Source organism: Cnephaeus nilssonii (genome assembly GCF_951640355.1).
Source record: "Cnephaeus nilssonii genome assembly, chromosome: 4".
Lineage (NCBI taxonomy): Eukaryota > Metazoa > Chordata > Mammalia > Chiroptera > Vespertilionidae > Cnephaeus > Cnephaeus nilssonii.
This window is the reverse complement of record NC_137075.1, coordinates 64580921-64608651: the sequence shown is the minus strand read 5'-3', so window position 1 is coordinate 64608651 and position 27731 is coordinate 64580921. Positions and strand designations below refer to the sequence as shown.

Sequence of the window (27731 nt, the reverse complement as noted above, 5' to 3'; positions counted from 1 at the left end):
GTGATGTGGTGGCTGGCAGGTTGTATGGCCCTGGGCCCAGAGGGCATCAGAGACCTGCACGGTCACCCAGTCCCTCACGGGAAATGATAAGAGTGCCCCTATACTGAGCACCGACCTACGGCAGGCTGGGCACTGGGAGGGATGCTGACAAAGATGTCCCGTTTAACCTGCACTACACCAGAGGCATGCTCTTCTGTAAGCAAGTGCCCTCACTCTCCGACCCTCTGTTTCCTCAAAATGGGGCTAATAATAACACCTCTTTCATGGTACAGGTATCGCCTGCTTCTTTAAAGTTCGCTTTGTGCCACTTGGCTTTCTTGAAAGACCCACATTACTATCTGCTTTCACTAACTAAAAGAGTATCTGAAAAGCAAAAATAGCGTTCAGTGTTTTGTAACCAGTCCTTGTAGGAGGAGCTGGTACCCTGAGCAGCAGCGAGAGTGGCCCCTCCAAGCTCCTTCCCTGGAAATTACACTCAGCGTCTCAACATCAAGCCGCCATAACTCTGAACTATGTCTGTGAGCATCTCTGCTTTCTTTATCCATTTATTTTCCGCATCCATTCGCAAGATCATTGCTTCTTCGCTTTTAGGCTATTTCGGTTTACAAAAGGTTTTGTAGGAACGCTCTACTTTCGGATAATTGGAACAATAACTGTAGTGTTCAGAATAAGGTTCAGAGAATATTACGTGACTTGTTCAGGGTCACTCAACTGGGAAGAAGCAAGGACGGGATTAATACCTAGCCCACACCATCGGCTGGTGGGCACGGAGTACTTGGGCACTGGAGGGAAGAGGCAGAGGGGGAACAAATTGAGCCAGGCTGGGGTCTGGAGCAGAGTGCTAACTTGGTCTGGGCCCTGACTGGCCTAGTCCAATCTCATTTTGAGCCTGGATTTCCTTCTCTAAAAATTCGAGGGTAGCACGTATCCAAAAAGCCCCTGAATGTGGAAATACTTCCTGACTTGGGATGAGAATGGGAAGCTGATGTCTACTCCCCACTTGCCAGCACTCCTCCACTTCGGTGTCTTTAAACCTTAGGAAAAGGAAAGTGGGGCTGCTGATCATATATCTCTGGGTGAGAAGGAGAAGGGCTTCTTGAAATAATAGTTAACACTTAAATTGCACTGTGTCAGACACTTTTGTAAGCACTTTAATTCCTGTAATTATTGTAACAATCCTATGAGTAAATGCTATTATTTTCCCTCGTTTAATAGGTATTTTCTACTTATTGGTTATAGCAGCACTATAACTTAAGACATTGTTTATTTTTATTGATTTCAGAGAGGAAGGGAGAGGGAGAGAGAGAAACATTAATGATGAGAGAGAATCATCAATCGGCTGCCTCCTGCACGCCCCCCACTGGGGATCGAGCCCACAACCCAGGCATGTGCCCTGACGGGGTTCATAGGTTGACACTCAACCACTGAGGCACACCAGCCGGGCAGTTACATATAATTAATGGCCCCACTTCATAGATTAGGAGACTAAGGCACTAAGAGGTTGTCACGTGCTCGAGGTCACATGGCTGGAAAGTGGCAGAGCTAGGCCTGGCGTGCAGCCAGTCTGACTCCAGAGCATGTGCCCCTAACGCCTGTGCCTGCTGTCTCTCTCTACTACAAATGCTGGGCCAGGAGGTCACAATTGGAAGGAACTTCAGGCTCATAAGGCTCAACACCCTTATTTATAGTGGAAGACCAGAAAGAGAATTGCCCAGGGTCCTTTAGCCTGGGGCAGACAGTCCCAGGCCTTCTGCTGCCCAACCTTGGGGCAGTTTTCCCCCTGCACCAAACTTTCTTGCGTGACTACCTAAGACTCTGGGTCCCAAAATGTCAGTTGGAAGGGAGCTTAGTGATAATTTTCTCCTGCCATCTCATTCTACTGGTGGGGAAACTGAGGCCCAGACCTGTGTAGGATGAGATCTGCCATTCTGGAGATGTTCAGCTGCAGGACTACTTCAGGAGGATGGAGCGGCTCACAGTGACCAAGTGGGAGTTGGGAGGAGGCAGGAGAGTTTCCCTTCCCCCAGGACACAAGCATGCACAGACCCTCACGTATGAATCTGCAGACCCAACACAAATGTGCCTCCCCTGCCAGGGAACTGCCACCCAGTTCACTACATCAAAGCAGGTCTGGGATGTGGGGACCACTTTTGTGAGCCTGGGAAGCCAAAGGCCTGGAGGAGGCAGCCAGAAATATCCCCGATGCTCTGCCCTAGGGACCAGACAGGAAGAGGAAGTGGAGTTGGAGGGGGTGGGCAGGAGTCCCCATGAATACTATCCCAGGCCCTCTGCCAGCGTCTTTCCTTCCCTGAGGCCAGTCATTGGCTGACAGGGAACAGTTGTGACAATCTCCCTCTTGGAAGAAAATAGACTCTGCAATGCCTAGTCTTAACTATCCTGGCTGGTGGGCTCAGGAGTAGGAAGTGGGGATCTGACTATTCCCATTTCACAGATGAGGAAAGGGAGGCCCAGAGATGGAATGGGCTTTTCCTTGATTATGAACAAAGATGTGGGACTGGATTGAACCCTGTCCACGGATCCCAGGTCCCAGCCCAGCTGCCTCTCCTCACCAGCACTACTAGTCTTACCTCAGAGGAGAGAAACTGCTGTCTCCAGGCTCAAGCTAAGAGGTGGGGTTGAGAAGGGGCTGACGCCCAGGGGGCCGCAGTTTCCTCCCAAATGGCCTGTTTCAGGTACTTAGTAACTGGCAGGCACAACCTGATGGAGCCATTGCCTGGACCGCTCCTGAGAGCTTGGGGGGAAAGGAGAGCAAATCCCTCCTGGCTGAAGCTTGCTCCCAATCTCACTTTTCCCCAAGTCCAGCCCTGGCTTGAGTGGGTTGGGACACTGGCGCACACACCAGCCCCCACCCTTCGGAGCCAGGCAGTAGGGAGGGGTTCACCCAAGGTGGGGGTCATGGTTCTGAGGCTGGGCTGAGGATCAGGCCTTTGGCTCTGCCCCAAGACCCCAGTGGGGTGTTGTCTGCAGCTGGTGAGTTTCCTCCTCCCAGACAGTGAGCATCCCTCTGGGACTTGGAGAGGACAGGAACTATCCTGGCTGTGGGCAGCCCACGGAGTTCCCAGGCCCTGCCTGACCTCACACCAACCTCCTCCTCCACTTTGCACCCCTAATGCTGTGCAAGGTTGGAGGTGGGGGAAATGAAAGGGGCCATGTGTCAGACTTTCTGAGCCTTTCTAGAGCACACACCCAGCCTTTTTTGTCTCTATACAGAATGATTAACAGACCCCTTAAGTGGACTCCTGGGCCCTAACCTAAGTAGGAGTCCCCAGTCCGATGGAGGAGACACAACTCCATCCTAGGAGAGCCTCCAGTCTGATGGAGGAGACATAGCCCTTGCCCTGGGAGGGGCCCCCACAGTCTGATGCGGGACCCCTGGCCTTTGCTGCCCCTGGTGGTATTTCTACACACAGGGTAGTGAGGGACTTGCCTGGACCTGACAAAGGAAGAACACTGGACTAGAGATCAGTATTACTGCCAGGCTCCGACGCTCGGACTAGCACTGATTTGCAAAAGCTACCCAACCCTCTCTGGGCCTCAGTTCTTCATCTGTAAAATGGAACTTTGGATCTGATTTCTAAGGTCTGTTCAGCTTTGACATCTGAATTTATCGTTGTACAACCACAGGAGAGGTTGTCATATTGTGCCTCCAGAGAAGGCCGAGACATCACAACAGGGTCTTGAAAGCTTAGCTTTGTGTGGAATGGCTCCTGAGGGGTGGGTGGCAAGGGTAGGACCAGGCATCCAGAAATCCTCACTGGCCCTCCCTGTCTAGACCTGTACCTGCCCCACTCAAAACCTCCAGACACATCTCTTTTTAAAAATATATTTATATTGATTTCAGAAAGGAAGGGAAAGGAAGAGATAGAAACATCAATGATGAAAGAGAATCATTGATTGGCTGCCTCCTGCACGCCCCGCACTGGGGATCAAGCCCGAAACCCAGGCACGTGCCCTTGACCAGAATTGAACCCAGGACTCTCCAGTCCGCAGGCTGACGCTCTATCCACTGAGCCAAACCGGCTAGGGCCAGACACATCTCTTGAGCACCTGCTACGTGCCCACTGCTAGGCTGCATTTTGAGTACTTGAGGGCCTCCTGTAAGAACAGCGGAGAGGGTTGGGCACCTTGCCCTAGCAGATTAACCTCTCTCTTGACCTGAAGTCCAAACCTCTGGTCACTCAACAGTTTGGCTTTTTGGTAGGTGGGTGAGAAGTGTGTGCTATTCATGTCAGAGGGAGCAGAGGGAACTAACATTTGCTTTTTTGGGCCATGGGCCAACCTCTGGGTGGGACTCTTTCATGTTATCTCATCTAATCCTTAATATTACCCCTATTGTAAAGATGAGGAACTGAGGCTCAGAAGGGCAAAGGAGCTAATTCCAGGGTCTGACAGTAGGTGATTATTCCAAAGGGCTTTGCAGTCCACACTGGCACTCCTGGGTGCTGGACAAGCAGCCTGCAGATAAGGAGCGTGAGGACGAGGAAAGGGACTGGTTGCAGTTGTGAGGTCTGCACAGTTTTCCTCCCACGCCTCAGCGGAGGGGCTGACTTTGGCACTTAGCAGTCACAGCCGAGGGCCTGACTAACCAGCTGGCAACGGGTTCACATAATCTCTGAACTGGAAGGGAATTAAGGATCATCTCATCTGATCCTGCGAGTCATGATGGAGTCTCCTCTACAATGCCTCCTTGCAGATCCCATCTACTTTTGATCCGAGTGTTAACGATAAGGAAAATAACAACTCCCGCCTCACACAAGCAGGGAAGTAGCGAAACACAAATGTACACCTCGTTGGGTCTGTGGGTGTCCACAGCTTGCTCCCTCTCTGGGTGCCCTCCAGTGAGACTGGTTTCTCTTCCCACAGACCCCATTCAGAACCAGCCTGTCCTCACAGCCCAGGGGTGTGCCTGGAACTTGGCTCCCACTTTTTCTCCTCCTAAAACTCAGGAACACCCTTGGCCATTAGCTCTGTGAGGAATTCTGGCCTGAGGGTGTAATCTAAACAAATTTCTTCCAACACCTTAGAGCCTTAATAACACAGCTGGTTTACCACGAGCTCCCAGAGACACCATTAAGCGGAGTCGGTATTTATGTCCTGTCCTGGGAAATAATTTTCCTTCTTGGTTGAGGAGTTATTACCATCAGGCTCTGACACCCGCCCCCCTTGCCTGATGACCTGGGTTTATAGTTTCTCTTGTACATGGTGGGTAGATTAGCTGGGGGCCGGGGGGGGGGGGGGGGGGGGAGAGGGGTTAGGGAGAGAAGCGCTGCAGTGAGAGGTCTCTGAGACTCTCATCCCCTCCCCCACTCTAGCCTGCAGTGTATTCCAAAGAGACCCGACAGAATTTTAGAAAGTACTCAGGCCTGGAGCCCAGGGCTGATTCCATCCCTCTCAATTAGGCCTAAGTCACATCATGGAATTTTGGATTTATTTCCCCCCTTTTTAGTATTATAGATAGGGATAAAAAGCCCAAAGAAAGGTCACTTGCCTAAGGTCACTCAGTGAAGGAACTGGCATAGATCCTAAGTGTCTGGGTCCCCCATGTGGGCCCTTTGCCCTGTCTCTCACATGAACAGATTTACCCTGGGTCCCAAGGGGAATGACAGGTGACCCCCACCAGGTTCCACCAATCCCAGAATTATTATTTTTAAATATATTTTTAGATTTCAGAGAGGAAGAGAGAGGGAGAGAGAGAGAAACATCGATGATGAGCATCATTGATTAGCTGCCTCCTGCACGCCCCCTACTGGAGATCAAGCCTGCAACCCTGGCATGTGCCCTGACCAGGAATAATTCATGGGTCTACACTCAACCATCATGGCAAGAGGTGTGCCAGGTTTTAGGACAAATAAAATGCCCATTTACACTCTAGGCTACTAACAGATGCAACTCATTAGCTCTGATCGAGTAGCAAACTGCAATGCAGGATGGGTTCGGTTCTTGAAGCTGAGCCCACATTGGCCATGGACTGTTAGTAAGGAGGTCTCATCCTCCCCCTTCCAGGAGCCTGGGTCCTGCCTGGGTGCTGCGGTGATGCCTGGGAGTCTCCACAAGGGCAGCAGAATGCGGCCCTGGAAGTTGTGTGCCAAGGTTGAGCTGGCTGTGACCTAGAAAAAGGGCAAGGCGTGGAGTTGAACCCAGCAGACTTCCCGGAGGAGGAGGCCGGGGAAGCTGGGTAGAACAAAGGGAGGGAGGGACTTTCTTGCTGGAAGGAGAGACTGAGCGGAGGTTCAGACTGGGCTGGCAACAGACTTCCTCTCTATCTCCCTACCCAGGGCCTCGCTCTCTCTGGTCCTTGCCCTTCCCGGCCGGGTGCGGGGCGCTCCGGACAGTGGCAGCAGCCCCCGGCCCTGGAGGCCAAGCATGGTGGGGTGCACCGGCGATTGGAACCCTCCCCCGCGTCGTCTGCGGGGTGAGTGCGCCCCGCGGGGTGCTCCCGCGGCCCTTACAAGGAGTTTGGCGGAGCTCGGGGCAGCCCCGCCCGCTGGGCTCCACCGGCCCCTCCTCCCACCCCCCTCGGGCCGAGCTGCGGGAACCCAGCCCGCGCGGCGCGCGCGGCCGGGGCGCGGACTTCGACGGGGCCGAGCGGCGAGTGCCAAGGGAGCCTGCGAGCCGCCCCCGAGGGCCCCGACGGGCCGGCACGCTGCTTGGGGCCTTTGGGCCAAGGACCCGAGTCCCTCTCCGCAGCGTCGCCATGTCCTCCGTGTTCGGGAAACCCCGCGCGGGCAGCGGGCAGCAGAGCGCGCCCCTCGAGGTCAACCTGGCCATCCTGGGGCGCCGCGGAGCGGGCAAGTCCGGTGAGTGGGCGGGTGCCAGGGAGGGAAGGGGTTAGGTGGGGGCCGGGGAGCAGATGAAGGGGTCGGGGCGCTGTGGACTTGAGGGCAGACTCTTCCACTGGCTTTGGGGGCTTCCTGCACCCAGTGAGTTGGCCAAAGCACTGATTGTCTCCTCTGCCTCAGTTTCTCTGTCTGCATTCCCTATGCTCTGTTGCTTGGCGCTCTCTCTGCTTTGCTCTCAGCTCCTCCGTCTCTCCTCTGTCTTCTGTTCCTTGCCTGGCTCTCCTTCTGTGTCACCCTGTGTGTTTCTGTGCTCCATGTCTGTACCCCAGCGTTCTCTCCCTTCCGTCCATCTCTGTGTCTCCCAGACCTCTGCGGGTCTCTCCCTCGTGGCCCCCTGACCCCCATCACCTCTCCCTGGGCCAGCAGTCAGCTGTGGTGGATGACACCAAGGGACCTCTTAGGCACTCTCCCCAGCCCAAGGCCCCTGTGAGCTCAGGCACAGCCTTGCTGCTCCCTGGTTTAGGCTGGAGCTCAGGAGCCACTGGCCCTTGAAGGGAGTTGGTAGAAGTCACTGGCTAGTGGGACTTCCCAGGCCATGCTCCCCACTCCCTTCCTCCGTTCCCTGGGATTTGGGGGTAAAGTGTGCATTCCTATCAAACATATTTGTTTCAAGCCAGATCCCTCTCTCTCTCTCTCTCTCTCTTTTTTTAAAATATATTTTATTGATTTTTTTTTTTTTTTTTTTTTTTTTTACAGAGAGGAAGGGAGAGAGATAGAGTTAGAAACATCGATGAGAGAGAAACATCGATCAGCTGCCTCCTGCACACCCCCCACTGGGGATGTGCCCGCAACCAAGGTACATGCCCTTGACCGGAATTGAACCTGGGACCCTTCAGTCCGCAGGCCAACGCTCTATCCACTGAGCCAAACCGGTCAGGGCCAGATCCCTCTCTTGACTTTTTGGAAACAAACTGGACTGTGGTCCCAGTGCTAGGACCATCCTTGACAAACCAAGATCTTGGTTTCCATTGAAATCGTGACTATCAACACTGAACTCCGTCTTCATCATTCCTGGCAGCTCTCACCCACCTGGGGCCAAGGGGGGTGGGAGCGGGGGAGTCACCATAGACAGAGACCCAGCAAAAGGGTCCAGCCCTCCCCCGGCCACTTACAGTCCAAGGCAGCTGAAGGTGGGAAGCGGAAGAGGCTCCTCACGGGCTGTGTTCCAGTGACCGCCATTGGGGAATGGCCAGCATGGGCTCCGTTAGCGCTGGGTTCCTTCCCCGGGTGTTTTTTAGGACTCACGGGGCTTCCTCTCTACGTTTAAAGCCAGCCCTCTGGCTCAGAGAGGGATGATTCTGCATCCCGTTTTCCAACAGAAAAGATTTGCCTTCTCCCCTTTGAAAATAAAATTGTTATCTGGGGCTGTGTCACTGGTACAGTTTAGCCAGTGGCTACGTTAATGAAGGAATTTAAATTGAAAAATATGTATTCCCTGGGTATTACTTTGCAAACTGACACTGATAGGAATCCTGGGAAAGAATTTTCAGGATTTTCTTTAAAACATCTCATTACTTTTTAAGAGTTCAGTATAATAGTTGGCTGGCCCTTGGCTTTCTGTGGTTAAATGCTGAACCAAATCAGAATTCTGTTAATGCATTGCACCTGGGGATAACTTGAGTGTTAACGTTCTGCAAGGCACCATGACGGAGTTTGGAGGCCCTGGAGCCAAGACTTGAGATGTGAATGGCTGAGGACTAACGTGTGTTTACTTAGGACACAGATCTTGCCTGGACCTCGCCTGGAAATCCCAGGCCCTGAGGGGTCACACTGCCCCCAGGGATCACCCACTGATCAACTTGGCTCTTACTCTCTCTTTGGCTTGTAGCCAAAATTGGAATAAATGCCGCCCGTTTCAGAATCTTTGTGACTTGTCCAGGGTGGGAGATGTCTCTTTTCAGTTAGGGTTGCATGGGTCCTGACTCCTTAGTTTGGATCTTCACAGACGCCCCTAAGACTTGTCTCTTATTGCTTTTCTTGCCACCAAAATAAAAAATCCCAGGGACACAGTTCCCCATATTTCTGGTCTCTTCTGAGCCTCTCAAACCAACTCCTCAGCTTCCAGCCGCGTTCCCCCAGAGACTCGGGCTTGGTGTCAGCCAGGGGTCACAGAGGCTAGATAAGGCCTTTCTCAAACGGAAGGGCAGCCTCCAGGGCCAGCAGCCAGACCAGCAGGGGAGACTGAGCCAACTTCTTTCTCTCTCTCTCTTTCTCTTTCTCGCTCCCTTCCTTCCTTCCTTTCTTTTTAAAATATATATTTTTATTGACTTCAGAGAGGAAGGGAGAGAGAGAAATATCAATGATGAGAGAGAATCATTGATTGTGAGCCAATTTCTTTCTGCTTCTTGCAGCCCTGACCGTGAAGTTTCTGACCAGAAGGTTTATCAGTGAATATGACCCCAACTTGGGTAAGGAACTCCTTCCTATTCCTCCTGCTGTGCCCCACTTGGATCCACCCTCTCCCATGACACCTGCCCTGTGGGGGGTCCAGGTGCGACCAGGACCAAAGATCTGGAGGCAAAGGGGCGGAGCCCCAGGATGATTCAGCCCAGGTCAGGAAAATGTGTTAAGTGCTAGAAATACGCCCTCCACAGCCCACCCCAGACAACTTGGGGGTTGGCCAAATTCAGAGAGCTGTGTGATTTGCTCTAAAAAAAATGAGGTATAATGAGACTTAAAAAAAAAATAAATAAAACATAGCAGAACATCCACATCCATTTAGTGCTGTTCTTCAAGATGGTCACTCAATGCACTTTTCCAGAAAAGCTGGACGAGACATTTGAGAACTTTTCCAGTGGAATTGGCTTCTGAACCAGCTTTTGAACCATACAAATAACTAGTCTTGTTATATGGACATATCATGGTATATTGGAAAAAGGGATGCTCTGGTGTCAGTCAGAACTGAGTTTGAATCCTGACTCTGCCACCTATTGGCTGTGCAACCTTAAGGCAGTCACCTAACCTCTCTGAGCTTCTGTTTCCTTATTTGTAAAATGGGCATAAAAACCACTTATTTCAGAGAATTACTGCGACAATGAAAGAGGTAACACATAAAAGAGCTAGCCTAGTACTTGACCCACAGTAGACATTCAATGCATATTCACTTCTTCCTTCTCCTTCCTCCTCCAATGGCTTCCTATCTATGATGGCGGAGATTCCCTCAAATTAATCAGATCAGTGTTTCTGAAAATTACTTTTAGCAGCAGGACCTTGACCTCAAATGACCTCTTACATGGAACCCCGATATCTAAAACAAACACGAGAAGAATTTTATTAGTATAAATGTTACCTATTTATAACATTTGTTATTGTAAACTGTGCACTAAGAAAAATGAGTTGTCTGGATCTCTTTGCCTTTTGAAAATGAAGGTTGCCGTCTTGGATATTGTCCCCATTCATAATAATTGAATAAAGCATATGTGGTACCCCTCAGGACCCCTGAGGAAACCCAGGGCTTTGGAGCGCAGGTTGAAAAGCTGCACAATACAGCACTTCCTGCAGCAGGCACCTGATGGAATGCCCCGTGACACCTGAAGGAGAGAGCTGCTTAGCCCATTGGTGCCCACCAGCCCCGCAGCTCAGCCTGGGATGTTGAATCCCAGTGTCAGAGCGAGAAAGGACCTCAGGGCTATTTAGGCCAACAGTTCTTAGAATGATTTCCTTGAGTAGCAGACTTCTGACCAGGAGGTTTATCAGTGAATATGATGCCAACTAGAGTAAGGAACCACTTGGGTTAAGAGATCTTAAACTCTTTTAAACTATTTTATCTGGTAACCGCCTCCTTTGTGCAGGGTCCCACCTAGGAGCCTATTCTAGTGGTGTTTTGAGCTTCCTGATTGAGTAATTTTGGAGTTCTGACCTGGTAGTGGAATGCATGGTCAGACTGTGTGGGGGGCAGCAGCCCCGAAATGCTTAGTCATCCCCCCCTGAGCGCCTATGAGCTGGAGAGCTGACCAGATGCTCTTCCCTCAGCCATTCTGGGAGACCAGTGCCACTCCTGGAGGTTCTGTTTCACTGTCTAAACATTTCAGCCACGCTCCCATGGCTGGTTCCAGTAACAGTGGGGATCCCGGGACCCCACAGCCGTTCCTTCTATGAATTAAGGTCTGCGCATCCAAGGGCAGAGTTAGCCACCAGGAGATGGAGAACCACTCCTTCCCCTTTTCAAAGATCTTCCAAGAGCTTGAGCTCCAGTGGAGCCTCTGGAGGGTGGGAACCTGTATTTGTCCCCGTTTCCAGCATGGAGCACAGTACTAGGTACAACACAGGTGCTTGTAGACATGAAATTGAACTTTGATTTTAGGATTGTCCTTTAAAGAACAGTGTCTGTTATTATCCCCATTTTACAGATAAAGAAACGGAGGCAGTGATTTGCCTAAGATCATGGAGAACCTCAGGTACAAAGGAAGCGGAGACACCAAACCAGTTGCTTTCCACTAAGGGCAGCCTGGTGCTGTAGAGGGCCTGGAGGCCGAGGTCTGCATAGCACTGGGTTCTCTGAGCCTTGGTTTCCCCATCTGGAAAGATGTGACCAGTAGACTGTCCTGTCTGTGTAAAAGTTGTGCCTTGTTAGGCACTGTGACTGGTAGAGCCGGTAGGAGCTGAGAGATTCAGGGCCTGTGAAAGGGCTTTGCCTGTGCTGAGCGCTGCAGGCGGGGGCGGGGTCTCCAGGAGAACATTCTCTTGCAGAGGGCTGGGGCCATCTCCTCTGGCTTGCCCAGGGCAGAGTGGCGGCTTCTATCTGGCCCTCATTCTGCTCCAGCAAGCACATAGTCACCATTTCTGAGGCTTCATCCTATACACACTCACCTGACCTCCTTTGGTGCCTTTAAGAAAATGATTACTGCAAATGAGAGAAAAATGCTTTGGGAAAAGATTCTTCTCTCAGCATTAAAGTCCACAGAACGTTATTTAGAACCAGAAGTTATGAGGTCCATGTATTTAAAGATACCAGACCGCCCGTAGGACAGAAACTAGGTGATGGGAGGAAAGGACACCACTGTGACTTGGAAAGGAGCCCCACGCCCCAGCGTGGGAGAAAGTGGGTAAGATGACCTCTGAGCTCCTTCCAGCTCACCCATGCATGTTCCATGTCCTCAGCTGGGCTGGGAGCTTCTGCTCTCCCCTGTACTCTGCCCAGATAGAGCTGGAAGTTGACGGCTCCACTGAGCAAAGGGAGTGAGGGGGTTCCTGTGGGGAGGCAGCCCCGCCCAGAAGACGTGAGTTCCGGTTCCTTTATAGGTGGGTGTTGTGGGCGATGGACGCGTCCTTCCTTCTCTGGGCCTCACCTCCCTGTCATCTCGCTGTAGTGGAGCTACCGGCAACCTCGGAGGGCCGTTGTGCTGTACGGGACGAAGGAGACCAGGCCCAGGGGGGCGCTAACATTTTTCCTTGGACTGGGCAGGACCGGTGCCTGTTTGGGAACAGGGGCTGTGAAGTACCCAAAAGGGGTGCATCAGCAACTTGGGCAGGAAAATCTGAACGAGATGTAGGCATCTAGGGGCAGCTCTTGTTGCACCAAATATAGTTAAACGTTTGGGACATATTTTCCATTAGATGTGGTTTGATTTTTTTTTTTTTTTTTTTTTTGTCTTTGAATAAGAGCGGCATTTATCCAAGTCCCCAAAGCAGGCTGGGGACGGGAGCTGTCTGTGATTCCTGCTGGCTGCTAGTGGACCTGGCGTGTGTCCAGGCCTGGCTTGGCTGCCAGTGGCCCTCAGAGAGAAGTATTTGACTCAGCCAGGGTTAAGGGGTTTCTCTTCTCACAGCGGCTGCGCCAGGAAGACAGAGAAGGCCCCAGTTCTGCCCAGAGGGGTCTTCTTTGGGGTCACTTGGGGTACTGGGGGGACACAAGGGAAAGGTAAGGACCCGGTGCATGCACACACAAGGGCCAGTGACATGGGGTAAGGTTGGGGGTAGGGAGAGTGATGGCCAATATGGCAGCGAGGTCCTCTGCATGCTCGGACACTTGCTGCTTTCTCAGGTTTAAGGTGATGAGAACTGAAAAATTAAAAACTTATGAAATCCAAATAGGATTGGTAGTTCAGTTTATAGTGTGCTACCAATGTCCGTTTCCTGGTTTGGATCGTTGTACCATGGTTATGTAAGGTGTGAACAATGGGAGGATGCGGCTTGATGCTTGTGCACACGTGGAGACAGGTACACACACATGTTTACACAGAAACTTCACTTGGCCCAGCTGGGGGGATGGTACACAGGAACTCTCTGTACTGTTGTGTAACTTGTACATGAGTCTAGAATTATTTCAAAATAAAAAGTAAGCCCTGCTGGTGTGGTTCAGTGGTTGAGCGTCAACCCATGAACCAGAGACCATGGTTCGATTCCCCGTTTTGGGCTCAATCACCAGTAGGGGGCATGCAGGAGGCAGCCAATTGATTCTCTTCATTAGTTTCTCTCTCTCTCTCTCTCTCTCTCTCTCCCTCCCTCCCTCCCTCCCTCTCTGAAATCAATAAAAACACTTTTTTTAAAGTAGAAAAAGTGAACCTGCTCTGTAAACTTTGGAGCACCATGGTCCCCACTTTTACCAGTTATTTGTGGAGGGCCAGCGCCCCTAACCAGCGGCCCATCCAGTCCTCGCACAGCCCTGTGAGATAGTGCAGGGACAAGCATTTAGCACAGTGCCTGGCACAAAGGAAAAGCTTGAAAACGGTTAGCGAATGTTATCAATCTTATCCTCATTTTAAAATGAGGAAACAGTTAAAATGAGGAAACAGCCCTTGCCAGTTTGGCTCCATGGATAGAAAGCCTGCAGACTGAAGGGTCCTGGGTTTGATTCCTGGGCAAGGGCACGTACCTCGGTTGCAGGCTCTTCCCAGGCTGGGGTGTGGTCAGGCTCCTGCAGGAGGCAACCAATTGATGTGCTTCTCTCACATCAGTGTTTCTCTCTGTCTTTCCCTCTCTCTGGAAAATCAATGGGAAAATATCCTCGAGTGAGGATTAACAACAACAACAAAAAATAATAATCATAAGTAAAATGAAATGAGGAAACAGTTCTTTTCAAAGAGCTGAAATGACTTGACCAAGTCCCATAGCTAAAAAGTAGCCACAGTGGAGTTTGTTCCACATCTCCAACCTAAAACTTTCGACTACCAGATTCCTCTATTATTTCGACAAGAATTATTTGTAAAATTTTCTTGGGCCCAGCTGGTTGAGTGTCGACCCATGAACCAGGAGGTCATGGTTCAATTCCTGGTCAGGGCACGTGCCCGGGTTGCAGGCTTGATCCCCAGTAGGGGGCGTGCAGGAGGCAGCCAATCGATAGATGCTTCTCTCTCATTGGTGTTTCTATCCCTCTCCCTAAATAAATAAATCCTATATAATAAAAGGCTAATATGCAAATTGTCCCCTGGGGAATTCTACCCACCAGGAGTTCGACCACTCGCTATGACATATGCTGACCACCCGGGGGCAGTGCGGAATGAAGGAAGGCCCCAATGGGCCCTGATCCCCAGCCAGGCCTAGGAACCCTGCTCATGCATGAATTTCATGCACCGGGCCTCTAGTAAATAAATAAAAACATTTAAAAAACAAGTTAAAAAAAAAACACCTTGCCGAAACCGGTTTGGCTCAGTGGATAGAGCGTCGGCCTGCGGACTGAAAGGTCCCGGGTTCGATTCCGGTCGAGGGCATGTACCTTGGTTGCGGGCACATCTCCAGTGGGGGGTGTGCAGGAGGCAGCTGACCGATGTTTCTCTCTCATTGATGTTTCTAACTCTCTATCCCTCTCCCTTCCTCTCTGTAAAAAATCAATAAAATATATATTAAAATAAATAAATAAATAAATAAATAAAAAATAAAAAAAAAAAACACCTTCTTGGGACTTCTAAACAGAGTTCTCCCCCTGGGGACAGGAGGACTGTCCTTGGGGGCTTCCTGTGGGCTCCTCTGTGGTTAAAGGGGAAGAGGGTGGAGAAGCTTGGAGTCCGGGAGGTAGAGGCTGGCAGTGCAGTTCCCGAGGCCTCTGCTGCCACGCACTCCATCCTGCCAGCGTGGTTGGTGGACCCAGAACACAATCCCGTCCCCCGTGGCGTGTTCTGTGAGTGGCCTCTGTTGCTCTGAGCCCTGACAGGTGGCACAGTCTCTCCTGGGTGGGAGGTGCTGCTCATGCCCTCCATGTGGGGAGGGCCAAGGCCTTGGCAGTGCTCCCAGCTCAGCCAGCCCTGGATTCGGCCCCCAGGCTGCACAGAGCGAAGCTGGGACTCAGGCCCAGTCCATTATCAGCGGAGCGGCTTGCTCGGCCCTTAACCAGCTGACTCTCTGTGTTGCAGAGGACACCTACAGCTCTGAGGAGACTGTGGACCAGCAGCCGGTGCACCTGAGGGTCATGGACACTGCAGACCTGGTAACGTCACCCCCTTGCAGCTGAGAGTGCAGCCTCCTGAGAAGTCCTGGCCCCACAGTGGGGGCCTCGGATGGGAATATCCCCTTTCAGCTCCAGTTTGCTGTGTGACCCTCTCTTGGCCTGAATCTCTTCATTTGCCAAAGGAGGAGGAAAGGGGTGGGGCCTGGAGAGACTTGACGATCCAGGGCATCAGCTCCAAGATCCTGTGCTCTGGGGCCTGATGCTCGTGCACACGTGGAGACAGGTGCACACACATGTTTACACAGAGGCTTCCCTCGGCCCAAGTTCCCCCCAATACACCCATCTCCCTGTGTTCTCACCACCTCCTGCCAAGGCCGGATGCCACTCATTCTCAGAAGCCAAAAGAGCACCATGAACCTGACCCAAAACCAGCGGTGCCCAGAGACAGCCAGGTCTCTTTAGGGCCCATGCCAGCATGTTGGCTCTGCGCCCCAGAGGCCAAGGTCTCCAAGTCTCTGGCTGGGTGGTGGGAGGGAGGCTCACGAGACAATGTCCCCTTTCACACCACGCCAAGTCCACACTCAAGTGCCCCTTTGACAAGGGCTCTGCTGGGAAACAATATACAGAGACCCTGGGAGTGGGGAGGTGCAGCGGGGTAGCTCAGGTGAAGGCCTTCGCCCCGACCTCCTCTGTCCCTGACCAGGGCTTCCCTCCTTTGCCCCAGGACACCCCCAGGAACTGTGAGCGCTATCTGAACTGGGCCCACGCCTTCATGGTGGTTTACAGTGTTGACAGCCGCCAGAGCTTCGAGGCCAGCAGCAGCTACCTGGAGCTGCTGGCTCTGCATGCGAAGGAGACGCAGCGCAGCTACCCGGCTCTGCTGCTGGGCAACAAGCTGGACATGGCCCAGTACAGGTGAGCACGGCGGTCGTCCCATGCCTCCCGAGCTCACGTTCCGCATCTGTGAAGTCTGGGGATCGTCTTCAGGGATTATTTGGCTGCTAAGAACAGTAATCTGGAATTTAGGTAAAAGGGGTATGTTGTAAGGGTGTGGTCTCCTAGGCAGCCATGGACAGGGAGGGAGGGGCATCTGGGCAGCACAGGGGCTGGACCCTGAGAGTCAGAAGAGAGGCCACTCCTGGGGCTCTGTGGTCTCTCTCGGCCTCACCCACCCTTTCTTGCCTGAGTCTATATGACCTTCTGTTCCCACTCGGTGCAGCTGGCTGGTCACTCTGTGCCCAGTTCCAATTCTAGGGAAGGAGACTCCGGTTTATTGGGTAAGGAGTCTGCTCTGGTGCAACCAGCTCTCACCTCACCCGCGCACAGCCCCCAGGCTCACTCCCACGGCTGGCTGTGCTGAGCGCAGTTCTCTTAGCAAGGGTTGGACTTGGGTCAGAGGTCACAGACTGGACCAGAGAGCAGATACCCATGGAATACTGCAGCCATATTTTGCTTGGAGGCACTGTATTTTAGAAGACCTGGAATTGGAATGCTTTGAGGCAGAGCATGCTCTTTCTAGCTGACCACAGGCCTCACCACTCCCTGTGGCTTTCCTCTACTCTCTACACACATTTAAGTTGCCTGTCTGCCCTGAAGCATCTGAGAATATGATGCCTCCACTTGATAAGTACTAGTAATCTCATTGGCATTCGTACTGACATCCCTCCCACCACCCACTTCACAGATCCGTACTGGCACCTTCTACCAGCCTTCCACCGGTCCCTCCCTGCTCACGGATGGCCACCCCTGATTCCTTAGGCCCCAAGGATGCATTGCCTGGTGGTAGCAAGGAGGGGACCCTTTGTTTAAAACAGGTCAGATGGACAGTGGGAAAAGGGGTTGCAGTCTCATGAAGGGGGACAAGCCCTCAGACCCAGACATTCCATCTCAGGGCATGAAGAAAGTTGTGTGAGCTTAAAGCCAAAACGAACCACAGAGCCCCCAGAGCCTAGAAGACTGGATTGAGATAAACCAGTTTTCATTATGAGGAAAAAAACCAGACCATTGTTTTGATCCCAATCTTTGCCAAATAGATTGTCTAAAAATGGTTTGGGAGCAAATAACAAAGAACATAGGCTCAAATGAAGCAGCATCCATTCCCTGAGAACAAGTCCCTGTATCCCCATTTCCTTCTCCCATCAGGTCCCTAGCTTAGGAGGTCAGGACCTGATGGGCATCGTAAATCTGACTTGGAGCTGAGCACTGATCAGTGCCTCCCATGACTGACTTGCAGCTAAATGTGGTTTAGAGCAGCGGTTCCCAAACCACGGATAAAACGTTCACCAGGCTCCAACAAAATGAGAAAAAGGATGTTACATGCCTGCATCACCCATTCACACACATGCATGCATGACGCATGGGGTTCTTGTTCCTGAAAGCTCATTATTCAGGCCCCCTGATGACAACGTTTCAGATTCAAGTTTATTATGAAAGTAAATAATACTGAATATTCTTTCACCAGGGGCACCTCAGGAAGTAGTGAGCTTATAGACAGGACACCAGCTCTGGGTGGGGACGGGATTAGGTGCTCTGCCCCTGACCCTTTTTGTCCCAGTCACTCTAGCTATCTGGTACTCCCCTGGGTAGCTAGCCCACTCCCAGCTCCCTGCTCCTGCCAATGAACCTTGGCTCAGAAACCTGTTCCCACCAGTACCCACCCTAGAGTCTCCTCTCATTGCGTGGGCTGCGCCACTGTCCTCAGGAGTGGTGGGTGGGGCGGCTCAGTAATGGGAGGTGGTCAGGAGGATTCAGCCATTGAGCCTTGGCCAGGGACATCCTGTCCCTTCTCTCTTCTGGACATTTGACCTGCCCAAGAACCAGCCTTTCCCCGCTCACCTTGACTCCCGTGGCTTCTAGGTCAGAAGCTTTCAGGACCTTCCCAATTGCAAATATTTGACCCCACCATCCTGGGGGGTGGGATGAAGCTGGGAGTAGGTGCTGCTCCCTCTCTCCTTCCCGCGCCCCCCGCCCACTCCACATGAATGTTGTCACCCTTCTCTCTCCTGCCCGTCCCCTAGGCAGGCAGACAAACCTCCCCACGATTCCTGAGAGCTTTGCCAACCACAGGCATCCTGAGTGACCTTGGCCCTCCACGTCTCTGTAGACGCTGTGGTCTCACACCCGTCAGTCCAAACCACTGCCTTTTTGTAGAGCTGATCCCACGAGGGCGGGCTGAGGGTGGCTCATGTCCTGAGCAAGGGCCCCATATGGGAGTAGAGGGAAGGGATGTGGATGGCTGTCTTCCTCCAGCCACAGGAAGGGTCTAGATAGGGCCTTTGGCCAGCTTCTCTCTTACCCTCAACCTCGCTCCTAAATTCTGGCTTTGGTGACATCAGCCACCATTTATTGAGCACTGACTCTGCCAGGTACTGTGCTAGGCACTCAACACAAATTGTCTTGCTTAATCTTCTTAACCCTGAGAGGCAGATGTAATTGTCCCATTTTACTGATGAGAAAGCTAAACCTTGTAGCTTCCTAGTCACCGAGCTAGGAAGTGGGAGCCTGGTGTAGGCCCAGGCCTGCCTGACGTGGACGCATGCTCCTGACCTCACCTCGCCCTCCTTCCCCTCCAGGCAGGTCACCGAGGCAGAGGGCGCAGCCCTGGCGGGGAGGTTTGGGTGCCTGTTTTTCGAGGTCTCGGCCTGCCTGGACTTTGAGCACGTGCAGCACGTCTTCCATGAGGCAGTGCGGGAGGCACGGCGGGAGCTGGAGAAGAACTCCCCGGCCCGGCCCCTCTTCATCTCCGAGGAGAGGGCCCTGCCCCACCAGGCCCCGCTCACTGCCCGGCACGGGCTGGCCAGCTGCACCTTCAACACGCTTTCCACCGCCAGCCTGAAGGAGATGCCCACCGTGGCCCAGGCCAAGCTGGTCACTGTGAAGTCATCCCGGGCCCAGAGCAAGCGCAAGGCACCCACCCTGACCCTACTGAAGGGCTTCAAGATCTTCTGAGGATCCCAGGCTCCGAGCCCGGCAGGGCTGCAGGAGGTGGCTGACCTCTGGCCACTGGCTTGCCCTCTGATGGAACAATAGCCGGCGCCCTCTGGTGGACAGCTGACCTCTGCGCCAGCACCAAGCGGTGTCCCCGGATGCCCAGCTCAGTGTGTGAGCTGGAGGGATGGGCAGGAATGCTGCTCCTATTCCGAGGGCCTTGGTTTCCATGGTAACCACGACATTCCCTGCCATTGAAGGGAAACAGCCCCCTGGGACAACCCAGACCCCTGGAGTCAGCCTTAAGCAGGAGGAAATTGCGGTGTCCATTGTGGTATCACCCCTTCCTGCTCCAGCTCCAACCAAGCCGGATGTGGCCCCTGGTGGACAGCTCTGGGTGGACGGCTCCCGGAGGCCCGGAATACGTGCAGGCCTGAGGACATCCTGCAGGAAGCACAGGCCGAGGCCCTCGAGCCACCTGGTGGATGGAGGGCAGGGTGGGCGCAGGGTTTGGAGGGCCAGTCTGGTCCTCCCGTTGTCTCCTGATCTCACAGAAGCCCCAGGCAACAAACCCCCCAGTTTTTCTAAACAACATCTAGTGTGAACCTACGGGACAGCCTGTAAGAAGCCAAGTCGCAGGGGGGGCTGTTCCAGTGCGTGGCCTCGTAAGGAGGGTAGAGGGAGAGGCTGTGGGTGTCCAGTGAAGGGGACCTTAGGATTGTTCACCAGAAGGCGGGGCCCCCTTGTTTTCCAACCTCAAGTGAAGGACTCAGCCCATAGTCAGGACCAGCCTCCTTAGTCTAATGATCAAAGCTGCAGAACAAAGGTACCCTCTCTAGTGACAAGGACTCTGGATTCCAGGGAGCCCATGGCTGGCAGTATCTGACATCCAGGCACCACTAGCCTGTCCTGGGTCCGGAGGGGGAAACAGTTTACCAGTTTGTAGCCTGGTTCAGCAGGACCCAGGACCCTTCATCATGGGTCTGAGTGTCCAAAGTCTTCTTTTGTACTATAGAACCTAAAGCATTTTTGGTTCTTAAAGCAAATATTTGCATAAATTATTTGGGATTGCCCCCACAGCTTAGACCACAACACTGGGGCTCAGACACAGATCAGGACCCTCCCTTGGGGTCCCAGGGTTAGCAAGAGAAGGGTCTCAGAGGTAGGGCGTCCCCTAGGTACTAATCTTTGTACCATGGGACCCCTGGCCCAAAGGAAGTCTTTCATGGACCCTCAGCAGAGAAGCAGATAAAGGAGAGGCCCCTAGTGAGAGGAAGGGCTGGGAAGGGGATTCTGAGCCAGAATCCCGCTCCTTTCCCTGCCAGCAATTCCAGGGGCTTGGATGGGAAACAGCGGGTCTAACCCAGCCTTCAGCCCATTGAATAGTGAAGCCGAGGGCAGAGAGAGCTGGGACCTCCTTGGGACCACATGAGGAGGCCCGGCCAGGCTTCCTGACCTGCAGGCTGGCTGTGCATTTTGCACTTTTGCTCCCAGCCACGTATGTGGGGAGCACCACCATTGGAACAGACTGTGCAATCCCAACTGCCCATATTGAGAAGCATTTTAATAAAAAGGGGTTTTGTGGGTGTGTTTTTTCTCCCATAACAGAATTGTAGTTTGATAGCCGTTCTTCCGGTTTAATCTGCCCACAGCACGGGGGCCCTGCCCCGCCCTCTCACTAGCTCTCGGATTCCTGTGGGTCTGGAAGGAAGGCTGGCGGCGTACTCCTCTCTTTTAGCTCAATGTCCCCCTCGGCCAAATCTAGCTTTTCTGAGAGCAAAGTCTCCCTCAGGATGTTCAGGTTGTTGTCATCTTTGGTTCCGGCCTCAGTCAAGACTTCGGGAGTTTGTTTTTCCCGGGGCAGCATCTTTTGCTTTCTGGGGGGAAAGAAAACACTGTTGCGCGTGCGCGTCCCCTGAGCTGGGGGTACTGAGTGGTTGCGGGAGGCCTGGGTTTCCCAGATGCGGTAGAGAGCCTGAGGGGAAGACCCAGGAGGCTGTCCTGGGAACTGTTGGGGAGACCGTGTTGATGTTCTCTCAGCAGAGAAACAGAGTAGTCTTGCCCGTGCCTCTCCCCAAATCCTCCTTGCCACCTGGGAGCTCAACTATTAGCGCTCCTGCTACGGAGCACATACCTGGGACACGCATTTAAGTCTCCTGGCTCTGAGTCCTGTGTTTTCACCAAATCACATTTTTTCCGTTCCCAGAACTGTCATCTCACTCAGTGCAGGTCCTGGTCACCCCACACCACACCCCCAGGCACACTGCGGGGCGTTCCGAAACAATCTTCCTGCCTCTCGGTGCTTCCTTCTCCAAACCAGCCTAAACACACCAGTCGTGTCCCCAAAGCCCTGGTGTGCACGCGTCACTCCCCAGCTCAAGCACCTTCAGTGGCTCCCTACTGCCCACCTCCTTAATCCGCATCCAGCCTTCCTGCCTTTCAATAACTCCCCCAGATATCCTCCCTCTGAGGTGGTTTTACTCCAAGTACAGTTCCTGGCCCTGCGGGAGGGACCCAGCTGTGGTTAGAGCTGACTGCCTGGAGACTCGGCTTGGGCCCTGGGGTGGGGGAGAGGGGGTGCGGCTCAGCGTCTGCTGCTCCCTTGGACAGACACCTTGGCTCTGAGTTGACCTTGCTGAGGGGGATGCTTCCCAACAGGATGAGAGAGGCAGAGCCCCTTAGAGGTGACACCCGTCTGGGCCCTTCTGCATCCTTCATGCAGAATGATCTTCCTAAAACAGGAACCTCTCACGTCCCTGTGCAAAGCCCTTCTCATGAGCTAGAAGCGGAACTCTTTAGGACGGCCCTCAGCGTGTGTGCACCCTGGGTCCTGCCGCCTCTTGTCCTCCCTCTCCCCCCATCCCCCTCTGCAGCCCTCCTCACACCCCACACTACAGCCACACCGGCCCTCCCGCCCACCTGGAGTTTGGTGCATGCTGCCCCTTGGTCTGGAGGCTTCGGCAGCCCGCCTACCATCTCTTTGCCCCGAAGGCCCCAGACCCCAGCTCTGTGCTCCCACAATACTCTCTATGTCCCACAGTCATCATCTGTCACTTTGAACTACCGTCACCTCCTCACCGATCTGTAGATTCCATAAGGCCAAGGCCGAATCTGTCTTGGCCGCTGTTGTGGCCCCCACTCTCAGGACAGAGCTTGGCACAGAGCAAGTGCTCAGCCCCTATCTGAGGGGTGAAGGGGCCACAGCAGTTCATAATGACTAGTTCTCAGTGTGAACTATGGGGTTATTTCTTTCTGACTTGGTAGCAGAACTGTGAGGAAGACTCGTAGATGATGTAAAATATGGCATAGAAGGAAGAGCAGGGAGGTTAGGCCAACCCTTCCGTGCATCCTTAATGACCTTGTTCTGTACAACGGGAATTAATAACTTGTGCCTGTCCTGCCTTACAGAGCTTCCTAAGGATCAAATAAGAGAATGTGAAGGTGCTTTTAAAATTACAAAACATGATACAGACTTGAAGGAGACAGTCTCATTATTGTTTCAAAGTTACTGATGTGATGGTTGATGGGTTTATAGCAATAGTTGAATGCATGAATGAATTAATGGGGATGAGTGAGGTAAGCATTTATTGAGTTCTAGGTCCACACATCGTGGCAATTGCTTGGAGGAAACGCGTTGAATCAAATGTGGTCCCTGCCCTCAAGGATCTCAAACATTAGCCCTGGAGCCATCCAGAGAGTTTAGGCACATGCCACTGTCCAGGCCTCACCCCAGCCCCTATGTGTCAGAATCTCCAAAGGGGCCCAGCATTCTGCATGTTTAATATTCCCGTGACTTTGTGTGCATCCAGGGTTGAGGAGTATTGTCATTATAAAAATTACCCCAGGAGCCTCAGCTGCTATGAGGGCTGTCTGAGCCCTGCGTTTGGCCTTGGAGCAGGGCCGGACTTTCCCCTTGGACAGCATCCCTTCCTCTGCAGTAGCCCCACTGAGCACTCCCCACAGAGAACCGGGTGCTCCCACCGTTCACAGGAATAACTGGTTCAGAGGTATCGAGTGTGCTGCCCCGCTAGTGAGTGACAGAGCTGGGCCCCGGTGACTCCAGAGCCAGAGTTCCTGACCTCTGAGACACACCAGCCCCTGCCTGTTCCCTGGCCAGGGCCAGAGGTGGTAACTGGGGTGTTGCTAGTTTTCCAAAAATTCTGGGTTCTCAGAAGACCCTGAAGGCTGCATTTTGCTGTCCCAAAGGGTGGACAGTCAAGGCCCGTAGATACCCTTCCCCAGGTTTCCTTGGGAGGGCAGGGCCCCCACCTTCCCAGAGGCCACCCCCAGACCATCTCCTACCTGTTTGCCTTGATGCTCCTTCCCAGGAGGACCATGCTTATCACGACCACCACACCCACCAGGGCAAAGATGGAAATATTCCAAGGAGTTGCTGGGGGGACACAGAGGGCAGAGACTTGAGCAGAGGCTGGGGTGCCCCTCAGGCCCCCTGACGTTTGGGGTTTGGGCTCAGACACAGCTCACAGCATCCATGGTCCCCTGCTGTGGATCAGGTGTTGTAGGTGAAGATGAGCCCCCCACCCTGTGGGAACTCCAGTGTGTGTGTGTGAGGGGGGGGGGGGGCGGGGGTACCAAGATCTCTGCCTTGGAACATCCCTAATCATCTAATGGGGCCAGCACTGCAGTTGGATGATAGTGGGGTGGGGGTGGGTGAGTCAAGATAAACTTCACAATCTTCAGAGTTTTGCCAGGGACTGAGGCATTGGGCAGTGCCAGGAAAGGAAGGAAGGAAGAAAAGGAGGGGACGAGAAGAGAGGGAGGGATGGAGGGGGGAAAGGAGGGAAGGAAGGAAAGAAGGGTGGCAGTTAAAATGGATCCAAGAACTGCCCACAGATAATACATAAGGTGGCTAATGTGAATCTAGATAACCGAGATCTGGCCACACTGTACTGAACCGAGGCAGGATCCAGCCTCGGAGTTGTGGCATCGGCTGGTCCCTCCACCAGGAATGGTCTTCGCCCACATAACTGAGTCCTTCACCTCCTACGGCCTTGGTTCAAATGTCACCTTCTGAGTGACCACATTACCTACCCTCGCTACCCACTTCCTATTCCCTTTCTCTGCTTAATTTTCCCCCTTATTTTTTCCCAGTCCTGGAATCATCCAGAGCGTTTAACAAAATGCCACTGCCCAACTCATCACCAAGGCACTACGCGTTTTGATTGTTTATCCTGTTTATTTTCTCTCTCTCTCTCACGAAAACATATGCTTCGTGAAGGCAGAGAGTTTGGTTTTATTCAGTGCTGAAAACAGTGCCTGGCGCACAGAAGGAACTTAAATATTTGTGACTGATTGGAGGGTGAGTCAATGAAGGACCAAGCCCCCAGAGAAGGACCGTGAGGTTCAACTACACCCTCCTGGGTCCTGAGACCCCTTTGAAGCAAATGTGCAGCCTGCTGTGGAGGAAGGGACCATGCCCAGGGCTTCAGCCAGAGTCCATTTGTGTTTTGTGTTGAGAGGACACACCCCACACACCATCCCCTGCCACTTACCATCTTCTACCCGAAAAAACCAAAGCATTTCTTCCAGCAGCTCCGGAGGCACCACAGTGCCCGCTGGTGCTCGGGGAACCCCCTCACCATGGGGCACGCCCTGCTCCTGGTTGGGGTACATTTCTGACAACGAAGACCTTAGGCCCCTTCGGCCCCTCAGCTGCCCTCTTGGCCTCGTAGGTGCTGGCCCCTGAGCAAAGCCCTGCAGATTCCTGGAAACAAAGCAGAAAGCATGACCCGTAGCTCACCCCAGAGAGGCAGAGACCACAGACTTGGGAGTCACTCAAGTCTTTATTAAAACCCGTCACGCGTGGGGAAGAGCACTGACCTGGAGCGAGAAGGACTAAGCCGCTGCTGGGCTGTGGGACCCTTGCCGGGGACATCGTCCGTTTTTGCCTGCTCAGCATCCCCATCTAGCTTCTACAGCCACAGCTCCCTTCACCCTGGCTCCTTAGTAAATGGTCCCATCCCTTGCCTTTGATTTTCATGTGGTAGCCAGTCACAGACCCACAGAGCAAAGGTTGGGCCTATCACAGTCTCTAACCTGGAGATTGGCATGCCTGCGACCCAGAGCTGAGGAGAAGAGAAAGTACCAGAAAAGGGTAGCTGTCAGCTGTTGCTGCTGAGAGCGGGCAGCTCACTTTCCTCGCTGCCACCCCTAGGCCTGACTGGCCAGTGCTGTTCTCGGTTCAGCAGCCCCCTGATAACTTCTTTTTTTGGGGGGAGGACATGTTATAAGAATCAGAGGGAGTGTATGCATCTAGAGAGCAAATTAGTCACAGTAAGTGTGCACAGCCACTCTGCTCCTGGGTGTGTAATATATAAAAAAGTGTAACCCTAATACCTGGCCGCCGTGGCTCAGTGGTTGAGCATTGACCTATGAACCAGGATGTCACAGTTCTGTTCCCAGTCAGGACACATGCCTGGGTTGCGGGCTCGATCCCCGGTGGGGGGCATGCAAGAGATTCTCTCTCATCACTGATGTTTCTATCTCTCCTTCTCCTTTCCTCTCTGAAATTAATAAAAAATATTTCTAAAATAGTATCCCTAAGGATCATAGAGGACATGCCATACTGTTTATGAAAATACAAAATATATGCACACAAAACAACACATTAAAAAATCCACTTAAAAAAAGACACATTAAACACATTAGAACAGTTCTCTCTGGGGGAAAAGGAAAAAGGGGAAAAGAAGGGAGATAAAAGGAATTTAAAAAATAAAAGAAGAGAAGGGTTTTGAGGAAACCAATCATAGAAACACGTCCTGGGGCTAACAACAACAAAAGAGGCCCCAGGCGATCTCCAGTCCCCCTGCTCACACTGCCTTCCCAAGTAGCCTTTGGAGGCCCAGCCAGGAACAGGAGAAACACCTGGATGGCAGACAGACAGACACAGTGCTAAAATAAGGACTTCACATCAGACTCCAGAGGCTCTGAGAAAACAAGAAACATCTACAGGTTTTGAGGGGAAATATTTTCACATGTGAAATACCATTCACGTGTCAAGGCGGAGATGGAATTCAGGGGAAAAAAGGACCTCGTTTAGACTTCTGAGGACTCAGAGGCATACTACCCACTTATCCTTTTGAGGGGTATCTATAATAATAAAAGCGTAATATGCTAATTAGACCGGACGGCCAAATGACCTTCCCGACAAAGCTGGGGCTGTATGTATATATACTGAATAATGAAAAGACAAAGTTACAGGGATGGCTAATCGATGTGATCTTGTTTCCGGTTCCAACTGTCTGTCCAGAGCACTTCCTAAGAAGGGTTGTGACTTTCTGTCCAATCTCAGATGCAGGAGTGCCTGGATTAATTAGTAACATCGCCCACAGGCCCCTGCTGCCTATGTAGACCTCCCCACAACCACAGAGAGAGGGTGAAGGTCCAGAAACCAAGCACCGACTCCCTCTGGGAAGGTGGGATGGGGCCTAGATGCCTGGGAACACTTTGAATACTTCTGTATTGTATACATTTCTCATGAGTACACACTACCTTCATGAAAACAATACATGGAATTATTATATATTTTAAATGTATATATTTTAATGTATATTTTAAATATATTTTTTCTATATTTGAATGTATTTATATACTGTATTTATAACTTTTGAGACAATTCCAATTTTGGGTGTTTAATTAGTAAAACTAATTAAGATGTCAATTCTTCCCAACTTGACCTATGGATCCGATGCAATTCCAATAAAAATCCCAGCAAGTTATTTTATGTGTGTCCACAAAATGATTCTGGAGTTTTCATGGTGTGGGAAAAGACCCAGAACAGTCAACACAACACTGAAGAACCAAGTTAGAGGACTGACGCTACCAGACTTCAGGACTTCCTGTAAAACTGCAGTGATCAGGACGGTGTGGTGTCGGAGCCAATCTGATAAGTGTACAAACTTGGCTGATCCCATAGTGGAACGTGTGTCTTAAATATGGTAATATTGTTATAATAAACGTATACCAACAAACAAAATGACAAGTCGGACTCGAGTCCAGAACTGAGAGTCAGCCCTCTGGGCTGTGTTAGATGCCCCAGAAACAAAGACACCTTTCCCCTCAGAACACTTGGCCAGCTTCCTTCTAGAGTGAGCATCATATGACTATCCCTGCTTTTAAAAAATTAACCCACATTTCACGAGTTATTTGGATTTTATTTTTCTATGAATGTCTTTTCCTGTCCCCGGATCCCACCCAGGATATCACATTGAGTTTAGTTGTCCTGTCTCCTTGGGCCCCTCTGGGGGATTCCTGCATTTTAAACAGAGCTTAACCATCTGCCACTGGCCTGTGATTCCTACGGAAGACCCTGCTCACTCATCCCCATGGGAGGCTGGAGACACTCACCCTGGGTCCTCGGCTCCGGGCCGGCCTTGGTCTGCTTTGGGGAGCAGCACTGATTGCTGTGTCTTCCTCCTCCTCTCACAGAAGCACAGGACGGTCTTTGCACTTGAGCTCTCCACACGGCTGTCACCCGGGATTAGTGCAGAGCCTGTGGCAGCCCAACCCATCGGGGAGCTCTGCTCTCAGCACACGCCCAGGCCTGGAGTCTTCTCTGCTACTCTGGGGTGACTGACCCCTTGAATGAGTGGCCTCGGATG

The 27731-nt window shown here is 52.3% G+C and overlaps 2 protein-coding genes across 4 annotated transcripts; one reads left to right on the top strand and one right to left on the bottom strand.

The window, feature by feature from the left end:
• The first annotated feature begins 6261 nt into the window (after nucleotides 1-6261).
• On the top strand, nucleotides 6262-19144 carry RASL12 (RAS like family 12). Its single transcript, XM_079769689.1, has 5 exons — nucleotides 6262-6818; nucleotides 9212-9268; nucleotides 15149-15222; nucleotides 15908-16098; nucleotides 18756-19144. The coding sequence occupies exons 1-5, from the start codon at nucleotides 6716-6718 to the stop codon at nucleotides 19129-19131; spliced, it is 801 nt and encodes a 266-aa protein (XP_079625815.1). The 5' UTR covers nucleotides 6262-6715; the 3' UTR covers nucleotides 19132-19144.
• A 1644-nt stretch (nucleotides 19145-20788) lies between these two features.
• On the bottom strand, nucleotides 20789-27731 carry SLC51B (SLC51 subunit beta; the record flags this gene model as incomplete). Of its 3 annotated transcripts, none has more annotated exons than XM_079769690.1 (4): nucleotides 27478-27731; nucleotides 24624-24835; nucleotides 23413-23503; nucleotides 20789-20987 (listed from the first exon to the last, which is right to left on the bottom strand). In XM_079769690.1, the coding sequence occupies exons 1-4, from the start codon at nucleotides 27639-27641 to the stop codon at nucleotides 20789-20791; spliced, it is 666 nt and encodes a 221-aa protein (XP_079625816.1). In that variant the 5' UTR covers nucleotides 27642-27731. The 3 variants fall into 3 exon arrangements, with proteins under 3 accessions (XP_079625816.1, XP_079625817.1, XP_079625818.1); XM_079769691.1 differs by having other exon boundaries at nucleotides 24624-25634; nucleotides 27478-27536; XM_079769692.1 differs by lacking the exon at nucleotides 27478-27731 and adding an exon at nucleotides 25468-26837.